General features: G+C 31.4%; 1 protein-coding gene across 1 annotated transcript in view; it reads left to right on the top strand.

Moving 5' to 3' along the window:
* Positions 1-9,961: 9,961 nt before the first annotated feature.
* The window catches only part of LOC143043524 (protein mono-ADP-ribosyltransferase PARP9-like), a 44,556-nt gene continuing 26,801 nt past the window's right edge, over positions 9,962-27,716 (top strand). Inside the window, exons 1-8 of the mRNA XM_076215801.1 lie at positions 9,962-10,059; positions 12,316-12,429; positions 13,513-13,559; positions 16,565-16,644; positions 16,851-17,075; positions 18,048-18,269; positions 18,918-18,948; positions 21,668-21,753. Coding sequence (XP_076071916.1) covers positions 10,016-10,059; positions 12,316-12,429; positions 13,513-13,559; positions 16,565-16,644; positions 16,851-17,075; positions 18,048-18,269; positions 18,918-18,948; positions 21,668-21,753 — 849 coding nt within the window. The 5' untranslated portion in view covers positions 9,962-10,015. The remainder of the gene's footprint in view (positions 10,060-12,315; positions 12,430-13,512; positions 13,560-16,564; positions 16,645-16,850; positions 17,076-18,047; positions 18,270-18,917; positions 18,949-21,667; positions 21,754-27,716) is intronic.

Raw genomic sequence — 27,716 nt, 5'->3', positions numbered from 1 at the left:
TGTATCTTAGATGTTTGGTATACCGTATATCGGGTTTTTATCGCAACGGGTATTTTTCACGACTTAGTGACAAAATGGGCAGGTAATTTCCGCTGAATGAGAAGAAAACACGCGAAAAAACGTATTGTATTGTTATAGATGTAAAGTAATACATAAATGGAAATGACTGACAAATAAACGATTACAAATAGTACGTGTACTATAAACTAATATACATTCAGATATCTTTCAATAATCGTTTAAATCATGTCCATTGTGGCATGGTGAAAAATTAAGTTTTTGATGAATTTTGTTCTAGTATAACAGATAATTTTGAAAGCATAGTTGTGTAAATATTCGTTAAAATGTGATTTATTTTAATATTTTTTTACACTAAATGCAAATGTTCGGGTATGAAAATAATCAATAGACGTCGCTAATTAATTTTGAACATGTAATTGACTTCTATGCTGTCAAAAGATATGACATGTATGATTAGCAAATTTAATTATTAAAAACAGATATCTCAATTCATCATACACACTCTATTGATCTACGAATCAACATAATAGACAGATTGTAAATGTAATTTCACCGTTAAAGGTAAATGTATGTACATATAAAGTTTATGTAAGCTCTATACTTAGCAGTGTTATCTGTGAAACGTTTAAAGAACAGCTGTAAATCTGGAAATAGGCCGGGAAATTTACACGAGTTAAATTTTGCGTTTCTGTAAGTGCCGCTAACATAGCGAAAAAGTAACAAACGCAGAAAAAAACAGTTTATGTTTTCCTTGTGAGTGAATCTACTCCGTAACCATAAGAGAAAGCGACAATTTTGTTTACCAAATTGCTCGTTGTATTCTCAGGATGTTTTGTTCAATTAAAACCAGAGCGCGACGAAGACTCCATATGAGAGTTATTTCCCCTTCTGTATAATAAGTGATAGAGATCTAAGGTATATTGATTTAGGGTCCATAGTTCACTAAAACTAAATTGAGGTCAATGTCAAATCATGGTCATTGTTATATGATCTCTTCTGTCACTTTTAAAGATGTATATAAATGAACTAGTGCAAAATGCCTGATGGTAATGAAGATAAGATACATTTAGTCTGAAACGATCAAATGATATTTTATAGAAGTTATTGTCCTGAAATGATTGAATCTAATGTTAATTGATTATTACTGCAACTTGGTACATGATAAAACCATAGTGTCTTTTGCAAACTGTTGGTTAACACGACCTTGAAGTAACTTTAAGTAATCCCGTATCAATTATTAAGTACAATGACGTAGAAACACCTTCGATTGTCCTCTGAACAAGTGGTTTTTTAATTAGGTCTTTCCACTTTTCTTTGGAAAGACCTAGTCTTTTGTGGATAGTTGTCTCATTGGAAATCATACCACATCTTCTTTTTTATATCTATTGGTTTTTTTTAATGCTTTTTTAATTTTTTCTTCTTCCGCCACTTTTATTTCTTGAGAGATGTCGCTTTTTTGTTTGATATATAATAGTATACAGTGTATGCGCCTTTACAAATGACTAAGCTTCAACTAATACTATTATTTGTAGGAGTTATCCCCACAAAAACTGTTTTCCTTGTGAATGCATCTCCTCCGTAACAATAAAAGAAAGCGAAAAGTTTATTTTTACCAACATACTCGTTACAGCCTCAGGATGTGTTGTCCAATTTAAAACGACAAGATACGAAGACTCCATATTAAATTAATTTTGTCTTTTGTATTTGACATAAGTGATACATTACTGAATAACATGAATGGTAAGTAATAGAGACATAGGGGTTTGGATCTTAGGTCCTTGACGCCTATGCAAACAGTGTGAATAAAGCTCTTGAGACCAGAAGTGATATTTTCTAAACCAGAAGAATACATTTATCGCTCTTTTTCGGACACAATTATTTAAAAAAAAACACATATTCTAAGTATCAGTGTGTTTCAGCTATCAAGTGATACCTGAAGTGATATTTTCTTGACTGGAACTTAGCAATTATCTCCCTAATTACAAGCAAAAATATATAAATCATATATAAATAAAATCATTATGACGAAACCTATTGCTGGAGGTCAAAATTAACTTTGAGTAGCGGGAATTAGATTCTTGTCAATTCTTTTGTAAATCGGTGTTAAAATACCTTCAATTTTTCTCTGAACAATTGGTTTTAACTTAATTAGTTTTTTTCCACATTTGAGACTTAAAATTAAATTAATTTATTCTGTAGAGTGTCATTAACCATAACGATCATAATAGTCCACAAAAGAAAGGTCGAAATATACGTTTATCTATACAAGTAGATATGTAGATACATATGAAGATGAGTCTATAAAGAAGATGAATAAGTAATGTTTATTTTCACTAGATCGTCTACGTTTAAAATAGGTAATACTCCACAGAGAACGATATGAAATTCCAAGATTTGCGTAATGAAACTAATATAAAACGGTAGCACACGCATAAGATGTTATAAAATCGTATTGACATATATTTCCGCTGAATAAATAGCCTTCTTCAGTGTCATTATGCCTTCCAATGATCATCTGGGTCCACTTGTGACTCTCGTGTAGACGAAATACCCGTTTGGTGTAATGCATTATACGCCTGATATATTTTAACAGGTATAACAATCACTAGATCGATTTCAAGCCGATGAGTATTTCGCAGTAGTCGGCAATCTATGTTTACATTAAATATAGTTGATACGCTTATTTCTATAATTTTTTCAATATATTGGTGTTAATAATAAACTAAGACTAAAGCTAATTGCTGAAGTAACAATTTCGAATATTGTCTAAATTGGTTCATATCAAAATTGTTAAAATTCAAATTAAAATACATAACAAAAGGTATCTATCTTACTGTTTGGCACACTCATAATCGGAAATCTTTCAGGAAATCACTGTAAACACTGCCAGAAGGATACTAAAGGAGAAGAGGAAAGTGAAAGGTATACATATTTGTTGATTAACATCAACAAATGTACAGCTTGGAATGTTGTAACCTAAGATACAATGTGTATAACTGCTATGTGTCTCATAGATAATATTAACATGATTAAAGGGCAAATGTTGTCAGTGTTATTAGATTATAAGATGGTATGCTTACGGGACAGTAAAGCACATGCCAGTATCGATTTTATCAAATATACAAGTCAACATATCAAATATATTTCCTGCTAGTGAATTTTTGTGTACATTTGCTACCGCATGGGAATAAAATGAAGTCAAACATCACTTTTATCGATGGTTGTTCTTCACACATTAACACTAAACATTTCAAGACAAAAACTGAAAAGCACGAGTATCTCTAAATATCCTAATTGGCTAAAGATCAAAAGTATTACATACAATGATTCTTAAAATTAAAGAGTGATGGAAAATAGTTACATTTTCAGAGGGCTCATAATCAATCAAAACATGTCTAAAAACAATCTTTTACTTTTTACAAGACTTTCTTGATACATTTTAGCAAATAATTCTTTCTACCTCTGTATTTTTTTGTGGGTCTGATACTTAGAATTTGATATTGTTTTACAAACCTTTGCTTGATTGATTAATACTAGCTATTAAACGCGGAATTAGTTATAAAGATACTCGGGACGATCTTATTTCATTGAGTATGTATTTTGCTAACAAATTGTACATACATGTATCAAATGTAGGTCTTTAAATTGGTGGTAGACTTTTCAATTACGATATAACTTTTTTGGGTATGGCTTACTAGAAACGCATATTCAGTATTATAATAAAGGTATGAAATGTTCATTATTTGTATTGTCAAACAATAATGCATGTCAATTGTTAAAAAAATGTGAACAGAAGAATTTGTCGAAAAAAATGTATGAAATGTTGGAATGATCATTAATAAAATGACTAGACTAAGTGCAAAAATGTCCTAATCTTGATTTGACTTTTACCAACTTGTTAACAACCTTCAAACAACCTATGGTACTAATTTACATCTTTTTTCTTATTCATAAAATGAAAAAAAGCTCAGGATTGACAGTAACCGTACGCAATGTAATCTTTGCCAGATTTTTCACATATTTGTATTATCAAGTTTCAAATAAGAGATACGATTTCTATCGATGTAAAGCACATCTGTTTGTTCGATTTTCGTAGTTTTATGTCAGAACTAAAGTGCTGACATCCTGACTTGTGATACTCTATGTATTAACAGTCCACGGTATAGTTATCGATCGAGCAGTAGTAATACATTTAACGATACGCACTTTAGAAAAGTAGATAGATGGGCATTTCGACAAGTAATATAGCTTCAGTGAGAGCTTTCATAATTACCCTTTCTTTTTTGTAATTTATTTTTATTTCATCTGAAAACACACCAAGTATTGTGATACATAATTATATAGTTAATATTCATAGTACATGTATTGATATTAAAGAGAGAGCTTAAACAATCACCCTTTCTATGTTATTATTTTCATTATATATATTTCGTCAGTTTGCGTCAGAATTATCGGACATGGAACCTCCTCTTGTATATCTATTTTACTTAATGAATAGAGTTGCATTTTGGGTGGTGCGTTTTCTTCTATCACATAAAATCCACGAATATTGTTTCATACCACAAAGGAGTTATGACCAGAGTAGTGTATGATTTGTTCATTTCAAGATCTTTTGGGGTTTATTTGGGGGTTAAAATTGGATAGAAGCCCGTTCGGATCGACCGTATGTCACAACGTTCTGCTCTGAAATGAACGTGCCGTCATCATTTCCCTCATTGCGCGTCTGCCTGGCAAAATCAATTTTTATTTCGTAGAAGATACAGTAAATATTGACCTTACACTAAAACACTTTGTGATACATATTCCCTTGACGCTCTCAGCAATTTAACAACAAATTTTTCCACGCCACAAGCTTTTCCTTTCAGTAACTGCGTCAATTCAACACGAAAAAGGTGTGTGTGTGTGTGTGTGTGGAGTGGGGTGGGGTGTGTGTGTGTTGGGGGGGGGGGGATGCAGGTTACTTCAGTTACCGAAGTGCGGCTGGAATGTGACCCATCCCCATTCATATATTAATGCATACAATTTCCAGCCCACCCATATATAGGGTCGGTTCACGGAAACTCCTGAAATCAGGTGCGGATCCAGGATTTAATTGCAAAAAATATTTTTCTGCGCAGCGGAGCATGTTGCAAAATGTTGTTGGATAAATTAGCAATAATTTACGCGCCGTCATCATTTATATAAAAACATTATTTTGATCAGTGTAATGCATAATATATAAACTATATCATATATCAAATAATGAACCAAAATATATTTCGCGTTTTTTTTCTAGTAGTTTACTATTGTAAACAAAAGACAAGGCCAATAAAACTTTTAAATTGTTATCTAAATCAACGAGTAATCAAACATTACAGTACGTGAGAAATATAGCTTACATAAATGGAAAAGAAACTTAGAAGTGTTTTGATTCAAATTATGAAATAGCAACCGAACGTGAATACAATGCCCTTTTTTAAAATTTCGACTGACAATTATTTGTTCTTTGTTTTTTTCATACATCTATGAAACAAAAGTGATCCTGAAGTACCGTCAAATGGAGGAGAACATAGAGAACATGAAGCACAACGCCAAAACGAGAGGTACTGTTTTGAAAATAAAAAAAACATTAAATGAATAACTAGTGAGAAAAAAAGATAAAGACATGGCTTTCAATTGCATTTTTACGTTATTGCCTGAGTTACAATTTTTACTTAGATATGTACTGGTGGGGTATACATGTTCTCACACGATAAGTCAAACATTTTCCTTAATTAAGGTGTAATACCACTATTGATTTTCATCTTGATAATGACATCTACAGCGATTCGAGCAAAATTTCTTCGACAAATTCAAACCAAGCCGCATCAAGATAGAATATAGTGTGGACCAATAAATGATCAAATATTTATCTTATCTGCCTACAAACAGTTGAATATGATACTCAAGATGAGTTTAGGTAGATAAATACCACTAATGGAACTCTTTGACTTCTTAATAAGGTCTCTTTTGGTCAATTTTAGCTCTCATTTCCTCAAAACTTCAACTTTTCAGGCCAAATAATTAGTAAAAATAATGGGATAACTTTCACTAATTTATTATAGAAATGCTATTAGAAATGAGTAATTGAAGTATTTTAGCAGTATGAACAATCAATATACAAGTTTACTGTCTCCAAGGAGGTTTCAATAAGTCCTTTAGTCAAAATTAAATTTACGCCGCGTTCCAGAGAGGGATCTAAAAGGCTTTTCTTTTAGTGAATAATTTGTCGTTACAGCATTAAAAACAATTTCATTAACTTATAAATATATATCTATTTAAAAGAGGGACGAAAGATACCAAAGAGACAGTCAAACTCATAAATCTAAAACAAACTGACAACGTCATGGCTAAAAATGAAAAAGACAAACAGAAAAACAATAGTACACATGACACAACATAGAAAACTAAAGAAAAACAACACGAACCCCACCAAATACTAGGGGTGATCTCAGGTGCTCCGGAAGGGTAAGCAGATCCTGCTCCACATGTGGCACCCGTCGTGTTGCTTATGTGATTTCAAATCCGGTAAATAGTCTTATTCGGTAGGTCACATTCATGAAAGGGAAGGGGATTGTAGTTACGACGTAAGGAACATATCCGATATCATTTGTGAAACCTTTATTCCATAACGGTCAACCAACTCGTGATGGCGTCCGTAAAATTTACGAAGAGATGATTTCAACTTCACCATTTGGAACTCTTGGTTTAATAGCTTCCTTGTGAGCAGTTACCCTCTATCAAGAAAATCATGATAGGAAATGCAAGCACGAGAATATCGTATCAATTGGGAGATATATACCCCGTATGCAGGTGCTGCTGGAATGTTGCTACTTAGAAATGGAAAGTTCACAATTGGAAAGCTGAAATCATCTCTTTAGTATTTCCTAGGAAAATGTTCTATCATAGCAGATTATAAGAAATAAGGAGAAAAATATGTTTATGACACAGAAATCTTAAAATGTAGAATTCATTACCTACAACTTTCAAATTCAAAGGAATATTTTTTTCGACCTTTTTTCGTATACAACCGGATGTGACGTACCATGATTTGGTGGTATTACACCTTAAACATCGAAGAACAATTTGTAAATATATATTACCCAGAAATCTTAAATTGCTTTGCGTGGTATGTTAGTATCAAAGGTATTTAATGTTGCACTTAATCTAGAAAAATACTTAGGTTGAAGAAACGATATAAACATTTAAAAAAACCAACAAACGTTGAGTAAGCCCTTAAGGCATGACAAAAGGAGAATAACTTAAAATTGAAGTGCTCAATTTTCTCTTTACGTCCAGCCGTTTGCGCATTCAAAAATTATACATACCTGGATTTTAATTACTTAAGTCATGGGTTTCCTAACAAATACTTTTCAACACAAACTTAAATATTTTTGTGCATATATATAAGAAGATTTGGTATAAGGGCCAACCAAACTTATCTCCATCAACGTCACAATTTGAAAAAAAATCATTATAAGTCAAAGTACGGTCTTCAACACGGAGCTTTGTTGTATAAAGGGCGCAAACAATGACTTGTGCAAAACCATTCAAACGAGAAAAACCAATCTAATTTATATGAAAACCACATGAACAAACGACAACCACTGAACATGAGATTCCTGACTTAAGACAGATGCAAATGAATACAGCAGGTTTAAACGTTTTAAAATATAGTAGGTACAAAAGGTAGTAACCTTCACCCTTCCCTGAAATAATAGTGTAACATCACAACATAGAAAGACACACTATGAATTTAAATTGAATTGGCGTAACTCAATCGAACTACATATTAACACAAAAAATGTATACATGCATGATCATGTAAAAGATTTAACAAAATGTCTTAATCAAGTTGCAGTAAACTGTTGAAGGTTTACGTACCATCTTCCATTCCTGTATATTGGAACATTATATATTTATTTGGCATACAATATTGCAAAATATTATACACAAAAATGTCACATAACATCCCTTCTTCCCCCAAATGTTTGTTCAAAGACGAATTCATTCCTTCTCGACTTCCCATTTCTAAAACTATCGATATTTATGTATATAATCATAAAGAAAAAAATGGGAACTAAATTGAATCACAAAGTTCGTACCAATAAAATATGGATTTGTTTTCCTGAATTTGACATTTTTTTAAACAAACCTTTGCTGGATTAATTCATACTAGTTATTGAACGCGAAATAAATTTTAAAGATACCCTGGACGATCTAATTTCATTGAGTATGTATTTTGCTAACAAATTGAACATACATGTATCAAACGTAGGTCTTCAAGTTGGTGGTAGACTTTTCAATTACGATTTAACTTTTTTGGGCATGGCTTACTAGAAACGCATATTCAGTCTGAGAATATAGATATAAAATGTTCGTTATTGATATTATCAAACAATAATGGCTGTCAATTGTTAAACGAAATGTGAACAGAACAATTCGTCGAAATAATTGTATGAAATGTTGCAATGATCTACAGTGATTGATATAATCTTGCATCCAGTTCATCTTACGTTATAGACATAGAAAACTCTAGAGGAAAGAACCGAATACAAGATAATATCTAAACGCTTCAGAAACCAAAATGTGGAGTTCTATGCACAATGCAATGTTGTCTCGTGCTCATCAACCCAAAATGCAAACATGTAATACCAAAATTAAAATATAAAAACATATCCACATTTTGGTACTTAATGGTGGGAGAGGGGAAACATCATCAACCCAAACAGACAATATGTATTGCCTGATCAAACATAGCCCTTAAACCAACCACCACTTGGATATTGAAAGAATGGGGATGTATCACATGTACTTCCGCCAAAGATATCAACCAATAAGTTTATACACATATCCTCAGTGATTGATATAATCTTGCATCCAGGTTATGTTAAGGTATGGGCATAGAAAACTCTATAGTCCATACAGCATATTTGCAGGCCAATCTCAAATTACACCACTAGCAAGGAATATTATTCCCAATACTCAAAACAAAAATATCCTCAACACTTTTATTAAATATTATTCCTTAATTACTTTAAAACACTACTAAACATTTAAAGATACATGTACAAATTTATTTATGAATAGTTCATAATTCAATAAATTCTCATGAATTTGACCACATACAGACTTTTAAAAGTTGAGTTAAGGCAATGAACTCATATCAAAACAAACATTTTCATTATTTTAATAACATTTTCAGCATGTGGAAAGCTTGTAAGCAAAGGGAATTCACCTCCAAGTGTAAACAATGCTAGCTTGTCACAAGCTTTTTCTTTCAGTAACTGCGTCAATTCAACATGAAAAAGGTGTGAGTGTGTGTGAGGGGGGGGGGGATACTTCAGTTTTTGGGTAAAAATAGGTACCGACGTGCGGCTGGAATGTGACCCATCCCCGTTCATATATTAATGTATACAATTTGCAGCCCATCCATATATAGGGTTAGTTCACGGGAACTCCAGGAATCAGGTGCGGATCCAGGATGTAATGTGAGGGGTGCAAAAAATATTGTTCTGCGCAGCGGAGCATGTTGCGAAAGGTTTTTGGGTAAATTAGCAAAAATTTACGTGCCGTCATCATTTATATAAAAAAAAAACATTTTTGATCAGTGTAATGCATAATGTATAATCTATATATCTTCAAATAATGAACTAAAGTATATTTCGCGTTTTTTTTCTAGTAGTTTACTATTGTAAACAAAAGACAAGGCCAATAAAACTTTTAAATTGTTATCTAAATCAACGAGTAATCAAACATTACAGTACGTGAGAAATATAGCTTACATAAATGGAAAAGAAACTTAGAAGTGTTTTGATTCAAATTATGAAATATCAACCGAACGTGAATACAATGGTATTTTTTTTAAATTTCAACTGACATTTTTTTTCTTTGTTTTTCCTACGTCTATGAAAATAGAATTGTTCCTCATGTATCGCCAAAGGAAGGAGAACATAAAGAACATGACGCAGTTGAAATGAGAACTGGTTTAATCCCAGAAGCAAAACGCCAAACCGAGAGGTACTGTTTAAAAAAAAAAACAAAAAAAAAACGAATAACTAGTATGAAAAAAAGAGAAAGACATGGCTTTCAATTGCATGTATAATCTATATAAAAAGAAAAACTAGAAACGATAAACACTTATGAACCACATGTACAAACGACAACCACTAAACATGAGGTTCCTGACTTAAGACAGATGCAAATGAATACAGCAGGTTTAAACGTTTTAATATATAGCAGGTAGTAACCTTCACCGTTACCTGAAACAATAGTGTAAAATCACAACATAGAAAGACACACTACGAATTTCAATTGAATTGACATTACTCAATTGAACTACATATTAACACAAAAAATGTATACATGTATGATCATGTAAAAGATTTGACAAAAAGTCTTAATCATGTTGCAGTAAACTGTTGAAGGTTTACGTACCATCTTCCATTCCTGTATATTGGAACATTATATATCTATTTGGCATACAATATTGCAAAATATTATACACAAAAATGTCACATGACATCCCTTTTTCTCCAAAATGTTTGTTCAAAGTAGAATGTATCCCTTTGAGACTTCCCATTTCCAAAACTATCGACATTCATGTATATAATCATAGAGAAAAAATGGGTGCAAAATTGAATCACAAAGTACCAATTAAATGTGGAATTGTTTTCCTGGCTCCCATATTTATGGATTTCCCGTCATTTGCCATCTTTAACAATTAAAATGATACTGAATTTAAAAAAAGATTGATTCAGTAATAACTTTTTGATGAAGGTTACCAGTTACCATTAACAAGAAACAGAAAGCGATTTGAAAAACAAAAAATGCTTGTTCAAAGCGTCAAACCTCCAATTTATCTTAATTGTAGGAAACATTATGTTTCTTTTTATTTATGTTGTAAATCAAACAGTTACATTTACAAGGGAAAAGCACAACATTTAGCTATTTAAGGACAGTGAAAAATTAATATCAATGTCAATAGCATACAAAGCCTTGGTTTGGAAAACTTGCAAACAGTGAATAAATAGCTAACAGTGATGTTAACTTTAGATTGATGTCATTTCAAATTGCTATATAAGCACCAAAGAAATTTGGTTCTGTGACTTATTCGCAAAAAACAATATACAGTGATCCATATTACAGCAATACTGTAGTTCAACCATTCAGTAACAAGGGTGAAGGAAAGGTGACTAACAAAGTACAAAAATATGACAGAACAATGTCATCATGTCGCGATCTCTATGTTTGATTACCTTATTCTGTCGCAAAATTGAATAAAAAAGTTTGTGAACAAAAAGGTGGAAAACATTGCATAATAACCAATGTCTGATATTGATATGAAAATACGGACTGCAATAAAAAAAAAACAGCACACAATGCATAAATAAGACAATCTTGTTTTCAAAACTAACCGAATATATGCCATTTTAATCTTTCACTAAAGAAAAATGAGAGTTTTTGCCAACTATATTTCATTTTATGAAAATTCAAACACACTTAGCTTTTAATGCTTCTAAACCTTTTTTTAACGAAGACTGGTGTACGATTTCCGAATTTATTAACCAGTGCCGACATCCTGTCTATCTGACTTGTAATAAGATGGCTGCGATCTTAGTCTACTACCATAGGTCTAACCAGTTGCAGTAATAATCAGACGAATCAGACAACCCGTAGTTGGGTTGCTGCCCCTGAATTAGTGAGGACATTTTGCAGTTTTTGGTCATTGTCTTGAATATTATTATATATAGCGATAAATTGTAAGCAGCAATAGTGTTGAGCAAAGTAAGATCTACAAATAAGTCAACATGACAAACATTGTCAATTGACCCTCTTAAATAATTATTGCCCTTTATAGTCAATTTTTAGCATAACATTATCGATACCAAGTTTATTGCAGTAGATATATACGCATTTCAACAACTAATATTGCTTCACTAAGAGCTTAATCACTTACCTTCCCCGTGTTGTTCTTTGCATGTTATTACGTCAGTGTGTGCCTGAACCACCAGGCATGGTCTCTATTTTTGCTTACAGCATCATACTTTATACAAACTACAAGGTCAAAATTTTTTTTTAATTGTTTCTGTTTAAATCAAAAATGTACAACCAAGACAGAACGTGTGAAATTACCTTGAAAAAGATAAAATGTTTATGTGTACAAAATCAGATGATAAAATGTTAACTAAACGTTTGTTTGTTTGTCTAGTATTTAACTTTTAGTTTTTGACAATTATTTAATCTTTGTTCATCTTTCTCACACATCAAATATAGAAGCAATTTTTACAAAGAACCGTTAATATTTGGAGAACCTAGCGCAAATGGGGCATCTGGAACGACTTCCGTAGATGTTGCTGATATCACTGTGCTAGAACGTAAAAACCAGAGGTAAATTTTTGAATATTGAAAATCTATAAGTGAAAAACAAGTATTAAAACAAAAAATAAATGTATTTAATTAATCGTGATTTGTTCCATTGTTGCACCAGAAATAATTTCAATTTGGATTTCTACCAATTGCGTATATTGACATGTGATATCAAACATTTAATACCTTATCTATGAACAGACATTTTGTTATCTTATTTTACCCAATGTGAAAAATGCTTTACATGACATGTTAGTATGAATCATTTCGAAAAATTGTATATACTCGTTTGATCTATCTTATGAAAACGGGTAAATAAACATAAATGTCTAAATATATATTAAGCATAAAACATATTAAACGTGAGATGATTCATTGCAACTGGAAATGTTTATCTTAGATCGGCTCTTTAGGTTCTGTTTGAATACTGGTCATATCACTTACTATTCATTTTGAGGTCACAAAACAAATATCTGCTAGAATGTCTTGATATCTCCACGCGACTTTTTGTAAATGTGTTCTATTATTGGAACATTTCAAAACTTTTTATTATTTCGTCCTTCAACTGATCTGATCCGAGCGCCAGGTATGACTCCTTTGTAGACAAGAACCGCGTACGAAATTACATGTCAAGTATTTTGATGATATTTTACAATAACGTTATCGATTCAAGTGCAGGTAGATGTTTCGTCCCCTAAGATATTACCAGCCCGATATTCAGTTTTTATGTGAAAATATTTAATACGATTAATAAACCTTTTTCTGTAAATTTAATGTTGATTTAAGGATTTGAATCTTTATAATTTTAATTCAAGGTTTTTCAGTTGTGCGGCATTGAAATGTATTATTAGGTTTGCCACAGTGTACAGATTCACTGTTTTCAAAGCAGTCTTCTTGAGTTTCATTGTTGGTGTTGACTACCAATATATATACTTCGTTATGTAATATACAACTTAGTACATATTGAAATATCATTACAATAATGAATAAAGCAGATTAATATGTATACATACATCCGAGAAATAATAACTGGATATTAACCTCAATGTTTTTTTTAAATATTATTCAACTGACCATTGTTTTCTATTTCATACAAAAATCAAGCTATTTTGAACTGCCAAGGTGTCGATTTCCGTTCCCAGACACAAAAAGTAAGATTTTATATACTAGTACGACACAGAATTACAATACGATGAGTATACAGAACAACGCGCTCCTTTTAGGAGATTTTTCTTCGTAAAATAAATAAGAGTAAAATGCATAATAGAATTTTAATAATATGATAGTATATAAAACGAACTTGGTAAGTCATCTGTAGTATTAACAATAAAAAAAAGCGTTGGTATTGTATTTCTCGTTTTTCATAAGCATGAATTTTTTATGAAGGTTATGGTACTTTGAATGAAAATAAGAAGAATTTCTAAATATCTATCCTATGTAGTAAGTCCTACAAAATTGATGATATAATAAATGAATGTCAAAGTCAAATTTTTATTTCTTAGTTATGTTTTGTATACATCTAAATCACCTGCTGAAATGTTGTTTTCAAAATTAAAATTGAAGTTGTTTTTATCATACTTTTAAAGGTACTTGTATCCTTGTTTAATTTAACTAAAGCTATAACGTGAAACTATGATAAAGAAGCGATTGATAGTTTTAATGTATGTATCTACTTTGTTGAGTTACAATTCAATTGTGACATGTTTTGCCAACTAACATTATTTTCAAATAATGTTTCTGCATAAAACCATATGTAAAAGCACATTGGCAGAAATGTTTAAGATTTTTTTCGAAAACAATGACATTTTATAATGTTATTACCTTTAGCATGTGTAATGTGAAATTTAAAAATTTCAAACATTAATGCATTCCTTGAACTTCCCATGAACACCATACAACGTTTAACCATTCACTATACACCATTTCAGCATACACCCTGTGCTAATACATCATACATCTTACACATTTGTACTATAAACCTCACGCATTACATCATTCTGCAATTCAATTTCAAACAAAACGTGCGACTACACATTTATATATCTATTTTAAAAAATGTTAACACAATATTGTAAATTAATGTAAAAAAATCAAAATCAGTTGCATAGTTTTGTATGGCGTACACCATTCATTTACACTATTCCCGATCGCACGTTACATCATTACACCATTCCCCTAACACCATACACCATATCACCATACACAATCTACAATTGCACTATATGCCATTCACCATACACCATACACCATACACCATACACCATACATCATACACCTTACACCATACACCATACACCATCTACAATTGCACCATATGCCATACACCATTACACAATACATTTTTGGGGAAGTTTACACCATCAAAGGGTTGTAAGAAGATGATCCAAAGTAGTTAAGGAGCAATATATTTAGTTGTGTATATGACTGACTGTTTTTCCCTCTTGATCACAGAGTCCGACAAGTTAAAAAAAGATATTAATGTATTTCATCATCAACACTGATAGCTAGATGTCGTTCTAAAACGGTTACTTTGAATTTTAAAAGTCTTAATCGAAAGAGTGAACCAAACATATGTTTCAGACTGTCAAAAACCGTTCCGATAATGACTGTGGGAGAGTACGTCTGTTCAGTCATATCAGGATAATTGTTCTGTAGCGTACGATTAAGAATTAATGAAATCATGTTCAGTCTAAAATCGGATATGCCTGAAACAGGTTGTTTTGTCGTCTTTTAATGTATTTTTTCATTAAACTAGTATTAAATTTTCATAATTTTTCGGTAATATTTTGACCATTCAGATCTTTCTTATAGTTTATTGGATCACAATGTCATTTTATTTTGTTGTTACCTGTAAAAACGTGTAATTAGAAGATGTGATATTGAATTACTTTAAACAAATATCATATTCAAGAAAAAAACATTTCAGAAAAGTTGTCTCAATGACAGTCATACAATTTTTTATCAAGCATTTTCTGACTTTTCAACATGAAGTTAATAATATATAGTTAATTTCTGTTTCATTAAATGGAATATTCATTTTGAACTCTCTGATCCCTTAACGTCCTAATTTCGACAAAAATACACATGTGCACATAACCTGATAAAACACTTTTATGATATCTCGCAAAGGTTTGTGTCATTGAGCAAACTCAGACAGAAATATGAAAAAGGATGTTTGACGCTTTCATACAACGATTGTATTGATTGAGCAAAGAAAAATAATGAAGGGTTATTTATATAGGTTCACCTAAATAAATTGGTTTTATACACACAAAACTATTTTTCACGTGCACCTTATGGTGCCTCATGTATGAAGAGTGAAGTCATATAGCACGTGACCTATGCCATTATGAATTGGAAATGGAGTAGTGTGGTCGATTTTATATAGACTAAACTCAATATCATTTCATTTTCATTCATGATTAACTTTATACACAATATTTATATTTACTGGACTATCAATATCATTCAAAAAAAAGAACAAACAAACATAAAATCAGACCGGACCGAAAGCCAGGGACGAAAAGTATAAGTATCAGACAAAGAGTGAAACAGACAGAAAGAAACGGATAAAACATAAAATTGTCGGACAAAAAGCTCGGCCGGATATATAACAAGTGTTAAAATGCAAAAGTGTCGTTGAAAAAGATAACAACAGCCCAAAAGGCACCGTTTCAAACCACATTATTTTGTTTCATCTTCTTTACAATTTTTTGAAAGAATCCAGATTTAAGCTTTCTAAAAAATCCTTTCAATCACCATGGAAAAAAACAAATCTTCCAATACATGTAAATGCAACCATTTGTTTGTTAATTTTTTTGGTGTTTATGATTTTGTTTTTGTGGGAGTCCCGATCCCATTTTATAAAAGCGATAGTTGATGTGTATCAAATATTTCCTACACTTTTTGAAAAGAATGATTGAGATGTAAATAGAATTGAATTGTTTTACTTCGTATTTAATAACTTATTTCAGCATAAGTCCTTTTCTCATTTTGAAATGCCAATATGTATATTTTATGACTTGTTTTTGTTTTGATAATCAAATATTTTTTTTGGATAAAAGTTCTATCATTGACAAACATATCATATATAAAAATGCACCTGCATTTTGATTTTTTATTACTAGCTTTTACACCGTCTCCACTATACTTCCAGAAAACCCCAGAAGGAGAAAGTTTGTAAAGATTGGAAACATCGAAGTCAGCATAATACAGGGAACGATAGTGGAAGAAACTGTAAGAGTTATCTACTTTGTGAACTTTTTATATCGTATGCAATAAGTTAGGCAAATCAAGATATGTGATAATTAGATAACTTTTCAGTAATTTTAAGATTTTGGAAAGAAAACATTTCTTTGGGTTTTTTTTTGTTCAACTATGTCTGATAACGATATACCACTCTGTGAAGTACATTTCTGTATCTCTTCTATTTTCATTTGAAGGTTGATGTTATCGTTAACAGTGTAAACCGTGACCTGGACCTTGAACCAGGTCTTGGGTCAAAGGCTTTAGCAAATGCAGGTGGGAATGCAATTCAAAAAGAATGTTGTGAAAAATATCCAAATGGGATAACTAAAAATGAAGTTGCTGTTACCAATGGCGGAAATCTAAAATGTCGTAAAGTTTATCATGTAACTTTACCCAAATGGGAAATGAACAACAAACAGGTAATAGAAGACTTTCGAGTTAAGCCAAAATAGGATTCATTTAATGTAGTACTTATTTTAGGTATAATAAGTTTTGGAAAATGACTGGATTGAAGATGAGGCTATTGACACTCCTTGGAATATCTCCAATAAATCGTGTTGGTCCTTTTTCCTTTTTTATATAATATAAAACTAATGTTATCCGTGGTGCTTATAAACATAACGTATTGAATTTGATCAAACAATAATGCACATAAAAAGCTGTATGTTTTTAAAAAGAGATTAGTTTTCAGGGGGGAAAAAAGATTTATTAGCGAATATAATTTTTATCTTCGGGCCAATGTTTCAGTTTCTATAGGGACATAGTTGGTTATTTTTTTAAATGTATCGCCCTTTGATTGTATCATTCTTTTTATTATTTTTTTTTTTGGGGGGGGGGGGGGGGGCATCAATATCAATGTGATCAGGATGAAGCTTGGGTAATCTTTTCTTTTAACTTTGTTAAACCTGTATGAAATTTTATGAATCTGGGATAGAAGATAGTAATCAGAACAAATTTAAACAATATATAAAAATAACTAATTTCTGTAATGTTTTGCATCTAACAATTGAGACACATTGAAGATTTTCAAACCTCAATAATACTATCAAAATGTAATGAAATTTTATAAAACCTAGATAGACGCTTCCTCATGATTAAAAGTACCGGCCCTTGGTGGCAGGACACCCCTTTAACACAATATAACAAATTTCAATTCACTTTTTTAACGTGTTCATGCTCAAAGTAATATGCTATTACAATAAAGTGGGTCTATATCATGTATATAGTGGGACTTTACCAGCTTTTTACTTATTTCTATTTAAAGACGGTTTCAGGTAATTCAAATATCATCAAAATTTTCACTAGAGACTACTACCCTTAGCATAAGCAAAGGGTTCGTTTGCTTGACAAAGTGCTGCTCATATTACATAGTTAAGTGTATATTTTTATAGGCAATAGAAACAGCTACCACAAATTGTTTGACAGAGGCACACAAGTCTAGTTTTAATTCCCTTGCCTTTCCTCCATTTGGATCGGGATATCTGAACTACCCAGATGAAGAATTGACAGATGCCATGCTCCAGTCAGTGATGAATTTTGAACAGTTACAACATTTAACTCCTATCAAATCTATTGTAATAGTATGTCACAGTACACAAGATTCTCTATTTAAGGTAGGTTTATGCATGAATAGACGTGACAACTGTAGTGTCAATACACATGTTTGATTTAATATTTGAATTAAAAATTGTCTAGATTTTCACGCATCTTTTTTTGGCAAATGTTATGTATGAATTTTTCTATTTGAATTTAGCAGAGGTTTACTTTGATTGAACTGTATTGTCTTGACTATTCTTGAGTTGGTTGACCGTTATGGAATAACCGTTTCACAAATGATATCGGATATGTTCCTTACGTCGTAACTACAATCCCCTTCCCTTTCAAGAATGTGACCTACCGAATTAGACTATTTACCAGATTTGTAATCACATAAGCAACACGACGGGTGCCACATGTGGAGCAGGATCTGCTTACCCTTCCGGAGCACCTGAGAGCACCCCTAGTTTTTGGTGGGGTTCGTGATGTTTATTCTTTAGTTTTCTATGTTGTGTCATGTGTACTATTGTTTTTCTGTTTGTCTTTTTCATTTTTAGCCATGGCGTTGTCAGTTTGTTTTAGATTTATGAGTTTGACTGTCCCTTTGGTATCTTTCGTCCCTCTTTTCGTGTAATGTTTGTTGCTTGAATGTAAGCAATGACCAAATTATTAGATACAATGTGTCTTATCTATAGAAAGGAAAATATGTATTTATCTTATTTCAGGTATTTGAAAGGAAAACAAGGGAAATATCAGGTAAGAAAAAGTAAAGTTATTCCTTAAACACTTATGGAGAACCTTTGACACATCTATGTTTCCTCTAGCTCATGGCAAAGAGATTGGATACTCTTTCTTAAAGATTTTTGTTTCTAAAGCCCTATGAACCTGACTTATATTTTAGTAATGCTAATGCTTAAAGTGTATCAACAGCTGAAGCAGGAAAAAGCTAGTGAATGCTGCTCTGTATTCAGAACTTTCCTGAAATTAAATTCGGATACGTCGACATAAACAATCACAATACTCAAACGCTAACTACATAGTACTGAGTTTTATATAAGTATTATCGCTAGTGTTGTGTGGCGTCTTGAGGTCAAGAATATATATCAAATAAAATAGTGAAGCACACATTTTGCCGTTATTGTAATTAACCTGAGGCGAAATCGAAAACAGAACAAAAACAAAATGATCCACATGATCCATTCAGAATATTTTGATCCGTAAACATTTCACGCACAATTTAGATAGATTTACCACGAGTTTTTAAATTTCTTATACAAGCGGTGATCATTAATCTCATTATTTTCCTGACGCAATTGGAAGTAGTAACGCCTTGAGCGAAGCCAATTGAATTAGCAATGACTTACCTACCAGTGAGGTTTGGCGTCTTCAAGACAAGAAAATTAGAAAAATTTACACTAAATATCAGCCACATTCATCATATGTTTAACAATACCACCAGGAACTCCAATTAAGGTAGTTCGCTACTCAGTTTCAAAATAACAAGCTTTTTATAACACAAGAATACATTGATAGGGGTCTAATGAAGGAACCAAAAGAGAGAAAAAAATGAATAGGTCCGTGTGCTTGTATTCGAGATATAAGCCATTGAAATTTTGGCGGGAATATATTCTCTCTTAAGTTCAAAAACTATTAAAAAATAACAATGATTTTGTTAGACTTTTAGAAATGGCTTATAAGTATACATGTAAAAGATTTATAAAAGAAAATTAGGTGAATGAACAAATTTTTTAAGGCATTCAAATGGATAAAACCAGAATATTCCGAAAATCTGACAACATTTCCAAAACTGACAAGCGAACATCCTGAAGACTTTAAGACGTTGAACAGCATCCAACCATCGTTAATAACGTTAGTGACTTACGTTCATTTCCTTTTACTTTCAGTTTCTATAATAACATAACTTCCGGTTTACCGCAAAATGTGTACTTCACTATTTTATTTCGTGTGTATTTTGCTTACCAATCAGAATTACACTGTATAAATATGATATATACTTAAATAAGACAGCAAACCAATTACACAAAAGGCTTAACTAAAATATTTATTCAAAATTTCAAGCTCTCAATCCTAATGAAAAAGAAGTAAACAAAGATTGTTTTTACGTCATTTCTGTTAATAGTACAAATGATAAGATATGGCAAGGGGCAACCATGAGTAAGATTCCTGATTAGGGAAAGACAAATTATCTTCCATTATAGGGGTATGTGTTAGAGTTTGATGTAGGAATTATGATCCAGCAAATGCTCAACAACTAAAATACCGAGCTCAGAGGAAAAATCAAAACGGAAAGTTCATATTCAAATGATGAAATCATATGTCCAAACACATCAAACGAATGGATAACAACTGTCGTATTCCTGATTTGGTACAAACATTTGTTGATGTACAAAATGGTGGATTAAACCTGTTTTTATAGCTAGCGAAACCTCTTGCTTATTTGACAGTTGCATAGAATTCCATTATATTGAAAACGATTTGAAAATAAAACAAACAGACATTTTAGGTAAAGAGGGTAAAAAAGGGGTACAGTAGTCAATACTGTATAACAATCTCAATCATTATAAAACCAAACACGCATACAGATATAACAGTAAAGTGTTTATTATTCTGAGATGCTTAAGGAGGCTCGAGAGTATAAAAATTTCAGAAAAAAATCAAACATTTGTTTTTCATTACAAATTTTATTTATTTCCTTTTGTAGTTGTTACTTTATCATATGGTACTAAAATCATTCAAAACAATCAATTCGTGTTGGCCCCAGATGACTTTCAAAATGTATACATCATTGAAAAAGCTCCAAATTATCTCCCTTTGGTGGAAAAATGCCATTTTTTGGCTCTAAAATTGAAATATCTTTTTCAACTCATCGGTGACCTATCTGTTTTAATATAATTTCCATATAAGCTGTACTTAAACTAAATAATTGTAAAATTTTAGCGATTTCTGTAATAAATTTCTTTTTTTTTATTTCGATATTACCTTTATTTCTCCTATTACTTCAACAGAAAAAAAACACCTTTACAAAAATGTATGCTTCTTTCAAAGGCAGATTGTGAGCGCAAATGAACGGTGACCCCACTTTTTTATTTTATTTTTCTATTAACTATAAGATAAAGTTCATTTATAGAAAAATACAGAGAAATCCTATATAAATGATTTAGACCCGCGAACCCCCTTAAGTGTATAATTTTGTTATACAGAAAAAGATATATTGTATCGAAGGACGAGCTTGCTGTATTTTAGAGAAGCAGTCACGATCTTACATTGTACACATATTATAATACAACTTTATGCAAGGATGAACTGTTCAATTACAGATCCTGTATATCACGGAGGCAGTTAATATCTTATGTATCTTCATACAATGATAAAATCCACAATTAAAGGTATTAGTATATGACGACATCAGTCATTATATATCGTTACTTTAAACAATGATAAATTACAATTACAGGTGCTGTATCTCAAGGAGGAAGTCATTTATGTACGTGTGGTAACATTAATGTTGTAATAAAGAAAGGAAATATAACTAAACAATGGGTAAGCAATTTCTTTAAATATATGAGTATAATATATTATATTACAGTTTTAAAGTACTATTCAGCTCTTAGATAGTAAGGCCCAGTGTCAGAATTGTACTTTACGAATTAAACTTTAAGATAAAAGAAATGATTTAGACTTCCTCATTGTGAACTTTCCATTTCTATGTAACAAAAGTGAATAACACAAATACTGAACTCCAAGGAAAAGTCCATAATCACAAAGCAAAACCAGAAGTTCATGCACACCAAACGTATGGATAACATCTGTCATATTCCAGAACTTTTTATATGTAGAAAATAGTGAATTAAACTTAGTTTTATAGCTAATTCAACCTTTAACTTCTCTAAATTTCGCATAAAACTCCATTATATTGGCAATAACATGAATAAATTGTGAACAGAACAAACAGACATAATGGGTCCAAATTTAAACTAGAGTCAAATCTGTTAACATGGTGTTTAAATCTTAATCACTATAAAAACAAACAAATACGTTATTAAAGAAAAACAAAAAGGCAACTAGACATAACACATTAGGTGAAACAACAGTCCAAGCAGCGCCCAGGAGATACGGTATTCCAATGCTTGTATTTCCTAACATGAATTCCTTGATAGAGGGTTACTGCTCAAACGGAAAATTTTACAAAGGTTCCGAGTGGTTCCTGTGAAGTTTAAGTCATTCCTTTGTTAACGTTACGGACGCTATCACGAGTTGGTTGACCGTTATTTGTTTCACAGATGATAGCGTCTATGTTCATAATGTCGAAATTATAATCCCGATGACAGTTCAAGAGTATGACCTATCGAATAAGGCTTATTACCAGGCCACACTAACATGAGCAATACGACGGGTGCCTGATACGGAACAATATCACGGTAGGTATAATGTCCGGCTACAATCGTGTTTTTTCGAGTGATTTGATCGGTCTTTTTCGAGTGTGACGACTTTTTTTCGAGTGAATATGACCAAAAATGTAAACAAACAGACTTCTTTTATAACAAGACGTGAAATAGAAGCTTGAGTTTGATATACAAGGTTATACATGATATGTTAGAATTTGAGATATAGGGGTAGTATCATTCTGACATTTTCGTTTAAAAAGTTAAACATAGCATTAAAAGGCTTATAATCCAAAATACCGAATAAAATGCGACAACTGTGAGGAGGAATCTGATTATGCAAATACAATAATTGGTCATACAGCAACTAAACACCGTGATCACTTCCATTCATTAAAATAAAAGTGTCTAAAAAGTGGAAAATATGAATATTAATCGAGACATTACAATGTTGTTCCTGGTGTCGTTCGAAGCACTGGACAATCTACATGATATAGCTGGTGATAGCATATGATATTCACATTTTACATTTGTCTATCATTGCTAAAGGATCATATTTAAGCTAATGAATTATTCATTTCATTGTTGATTTTATGTTATGGCAATAAAAATGGGGTGGATTAAAGGGAAATTCCGCGATCTTTTACTTATCATCTAATTATGTTCATCTTAACATAAAAAACACATTTGCAAAGTTTTAAATTTATATTCCTTCTAATAACGGAGAAAATCAAGTATCTGTAACTTTTTTGGTTGAATTCTCGAGTGGGTCGTGACGTATTAGCCCGATTTATTGAATTCTGGGAAAAAATAAAATCTGTTTAACTCTTATAGCTTATCGACAATATACGTAATTAAAAGCGCACAGCTGACGAATGGTCGTAGTTATTAACCACAATATAATAATGAACGAAAATGAATATGCATATACTGTTTTGTATTGATTGAATTAAACTCCTATAAAATTATCTCTAGTAAATGTTTTTGAATAAATTTAATTAATTATTGTTGAGCTTTTATTCATAAAATATTTATTGAACATTTTTACTGATATTGAACTGAAAATATTTCAGTTCTATGTATCGTTATTGTTTTGATAATCATTTCAATGCAACTAATGTGTGAGCAGAGTGTGTATATTATTTTGTAAAGGTCACTGTATTTTTCTCGGCTTGATGTCAATTCGTTTACCTTGTAGCTATTTAGCCGCAGGTGTGAGTTCAAGCGTACACAGGTATAAATGTTGTTATTTGGAAAGGATAAACAGAAAGGATTAGAAAGAGTATGATGTCACGATGTTAATACACTTAGATTTAATACACGATGGGAATAAAGATTTAATAATTAAATTGTGTAAATTAATTGAAAATAAAATTCAGATTCGTAAATACGAAAATGTATAAAAATAAAAGGAAACAATTTTTGAATACTTTCTTAGCGGCAATTGGCGTAAAGATTCAAATATGAAGTAAAAATTAGTAGTTTTAATCTTTAATAAAAACTAAATGCAATATTACCCAATTTGATATACCATTGTACATCTGTTTGATATCATTGACTTTACCGGAATTTCTTAACTTGTATTCAAATGTGGCTGTGTTTAAATGCTAATAAAACTATTGCAATTTTAAAGTTTTTAATTGACAAAAAAATACAACATACATGTTTTTTTTTTTAGTTTCTTTTTAACATTTTATTCTTACATGATTAAATTCATTTGACAATCATTTACACGAACTTTTTGTGAAAAAATACCAATTATCTAAGCTAAGGCATTATTTTTTTTAAGGATTTTTGAGGATTTTTTTTTAATTCTATGATAATATTTGTGCAATGTTGAACATGATAGCCGTCATTAATCCAAATAAGTCATACAGTAGTTGTAATAAAAGTTATATCTTAGTCATGCATAACTGATATTGACGAATTTAGAATAGTTCGTCCATACATCGTTGTTCTTGAAACAATCATTATTAGTATACATGTAAGTTTCCTGACGTATAAGAGCCATTGAGGATGAGCTCCAGAGAAAGCAGACTAGTAGCGTTTCGTTCGTTTGTTTGTTGGGAAAGGAGAGGAAATGCAACCGCTTGTACAGATAAACGACATAATTACCATACAAGCATTTATAATCAACACAATCAGAAACAGTTCCCATCGTTAGACGGGGAATATGAAGGCTTTCAAGAATGAACAAGTGACATGTCTAACTCGAACAGTTGGAAAACGGACTATCGACATCGACCGCTTGTTCTTGATATTTGAAATTGTATGCATATATACGTATACGTTTATGATAGTGATGAGTTCTGGTGTCTGACAAAAACTAAATTCCTTCATGGTTATATCTTGCCATACGTTTATATTGGTTTGTAAGGTGATTACTCAAAATCGTTATTTGAAAATCCTGTTTGTGAGATGTATATTCATTTCAATACAGAAATTTCGTCTATATATTTCACAAGTGTATAACACGGAGAAGCTCTGAAGGTTCATTACTCCCATTTTGTTTGGGTGTGAACCATCGATGTTGACAGCAATATCAAAGAATAAGATGATGTATAGAAAGAACTATGGGCGTCATGTGGCAAATATTACATGCATATCGGACAATGAGTTGTCAATCTGTATGAAAAGATTTCCAATACAACCATATTATTGAGAAGGAATGTTTACATGCTATACTCTCGTACTAGTATTACAGAATTCTTGTGGCGTTCACCTTAGACGCACATCTTTTTAACGATGTTTAAAAAAAAGACAGAACCAATTTAATGTCATATTTCCCTATTTTTTAAATATAACTAAAAGTCTTTCATCTGACAAGAATATCCCTATTTAGCGGACAAGTAATTTATTCTTTTTTCTGTTATTGAATACCAAGAAAGAAAAAAAAATCCCGAAATTAATTTGAAATTTTGATACTCAAAAGTTTCCCAGCAAAATATTCACATCCCTTCGGGATAATTAGTGTTCGTCCAGTGGCATATATAACAATTGTGATGACGAATTCCTTCCTTTGTTCGAGAACATTCTTTTTTTACTATGTCCACAACTTCAATGAACCAAAGCAAAAGTTATACATCGACCTGTATTTAAATCAAATTGGTTCTCTTCTTCTTCTGATATACAATTATTATAGTCTATCGACATTCGATGATTACATACTGTTGGCATATGTGGACTAGTCTATTTACAACACTTTTACCCCTATTTATTCAAAATATATATTTTTTTCTTATGTTCAATGTATACATGTATATATTTTAAATTGCGCTATAGTTCCGTTACTTTCTATCCAGTCGTATAAACGAATCGTCGGCAAGTGCGTACATTTTTTTAAATCAATATTTCTGGTATGTTCCAATCTGTCCTTCACTTTTGACAATGAGTATATATTACATTTTCCCAAATTCACCCTTGGAAAAAATATTTAAATAGATTTTAATTTCATCAAATCTTATATTTTGGGTATTATTTATATTTTTATGAATAATATTCTTTACACCAGAAATGTTATTTATAAACAAGCGTATGAGTTTGGTAATGACAAGTAAGACAGAGTTGTATATTATACATCTGATAGTTCAAAATGGAAAGTTAAATGTTATCAGCCGTGTACACTGATCAATACCTGCAGAAGTGAAACGATGCGTGAACTTGCAAGCCCGACAGGAAATTGCTGGAATACCTGGACGTGTCACCTCACACCCCTCACAATACCTTTGGAAGTAATACCTTTAGCCATGCTGGTGATCAGAAGAAGGAAGATCAAAATTTATTTGAAAACAGTTTATTACTTTAAAGAATTATGAACAAATTAGATTTTCGAAAACAATTTTCACGGAACACTTATATATATGATTTCAACTTTGACTTTTTACCTAATTCCAATATTAACAGTTTAAAAACAACAGACCATGTTCATTTAAAAAAAATAAGAACATTTTCCGTATCAAGTTAATTTGTCAGATAAAACAATCGTACGATTGACAAGATATTGACACGCAATTACGACTACATCGGTTACTGTAGTTTTTGTCCTTTGTGGTTTATAGACATATCGGGACTTTTAATCGGGGAAGACGACAAAATGGCGGAATGCAGAGAATTGATACTCTAAATTTAAAATCGATGGTGATCTCTTATCTAACGGAATAAAACTTTAATATCTATAAATTTGAGCATTTCTATATAGAATGGACATAATATCAATTTTTGATTTTTTTGCGAAGTTTCCCTTTAAGTGTGTGTGTGTATGTGTGCTATGTTTTTTTTTATTGATAGGTTTCTTTTATTAATCTCCGGAGTTAACCACTAGAAATATTATTAACTGTACAATCAAATGTAGCATGAAATAAAGTTAAAATGAATATGAGAACCCTATATCATGTTCTAGACACCGTTTTGTTAAGGATCAAGTTAATTCTAAATGAACACTGGAAAGTAGTTGTATAACGCTCTCCAAACATAATATTTGCATTGAATTGAAAATAGATTCATTTTGATATGTTGTTGATGACTTATTGGGACTAAGATATTGTTCTTTACCTAATTACAGTTATAAACTAGAAAAACAATCATTTTTGAAAGCCTAGAATACTTTCAAATTTTCTGTAAAAAATCCGGACCATTTGTCTAAAACCCCGGACGAATTCACAGTTGCTCTCGAAAAAACCCGGACAATAAAAAACACTGATTTTTTTGTTATCAAATACAAAGAAATTGAGCTTCTTTGTTTATCAAAACATATATAGTATTCAATAGAAGATGGGTAGTAATGTTAAAAACTGTTATAATTGTGACATATCCGTAAATTGAACTTATCGCATATTTTATCACTCGAAAAAATTGACCAAATCACTCGAAAAACCACGATCCTAGCCGGACACTATACCTACCGTGAATACATGTTTAAAATTCTGAGATACAAGAGATTAATCCCAGTGTTGGCGGGGTTCGTATTGTCCAGTCTATAGTTTTCTGTGCTGTTGTTTGTCTGTTTGTTTTTCTCTTTTTAGCCATGGCGTTGTCAATTTATTTTCGACTTGTTAAATGTCTCTCTGCTATTTTTTTGTATCTTTATATTAGTAAATAATGTATCCTTACCAAAACATATGT

This window comes from Mytilus galloprovincialis, chromosome 8 (assembly GCF_965363235.1).
Source record: "Mytilus galloprovincialis chromosome 8, xbMytGall1.hap1.1, whole genome shotgun sequence".
Classification (NCBI taxonomy): domain Eukaryota; kingdom Metazoa; phylum Mollusca; class Bivalvia; order Mytilida; family Mytilidae; genus Mytilus; species Mytilus galloprovincialis.
The sequence above is the reverse complement of the archived record's forward strand: the minus strand, read 5'-3'. Positions and strand labels throughout refer to the sequence as shown.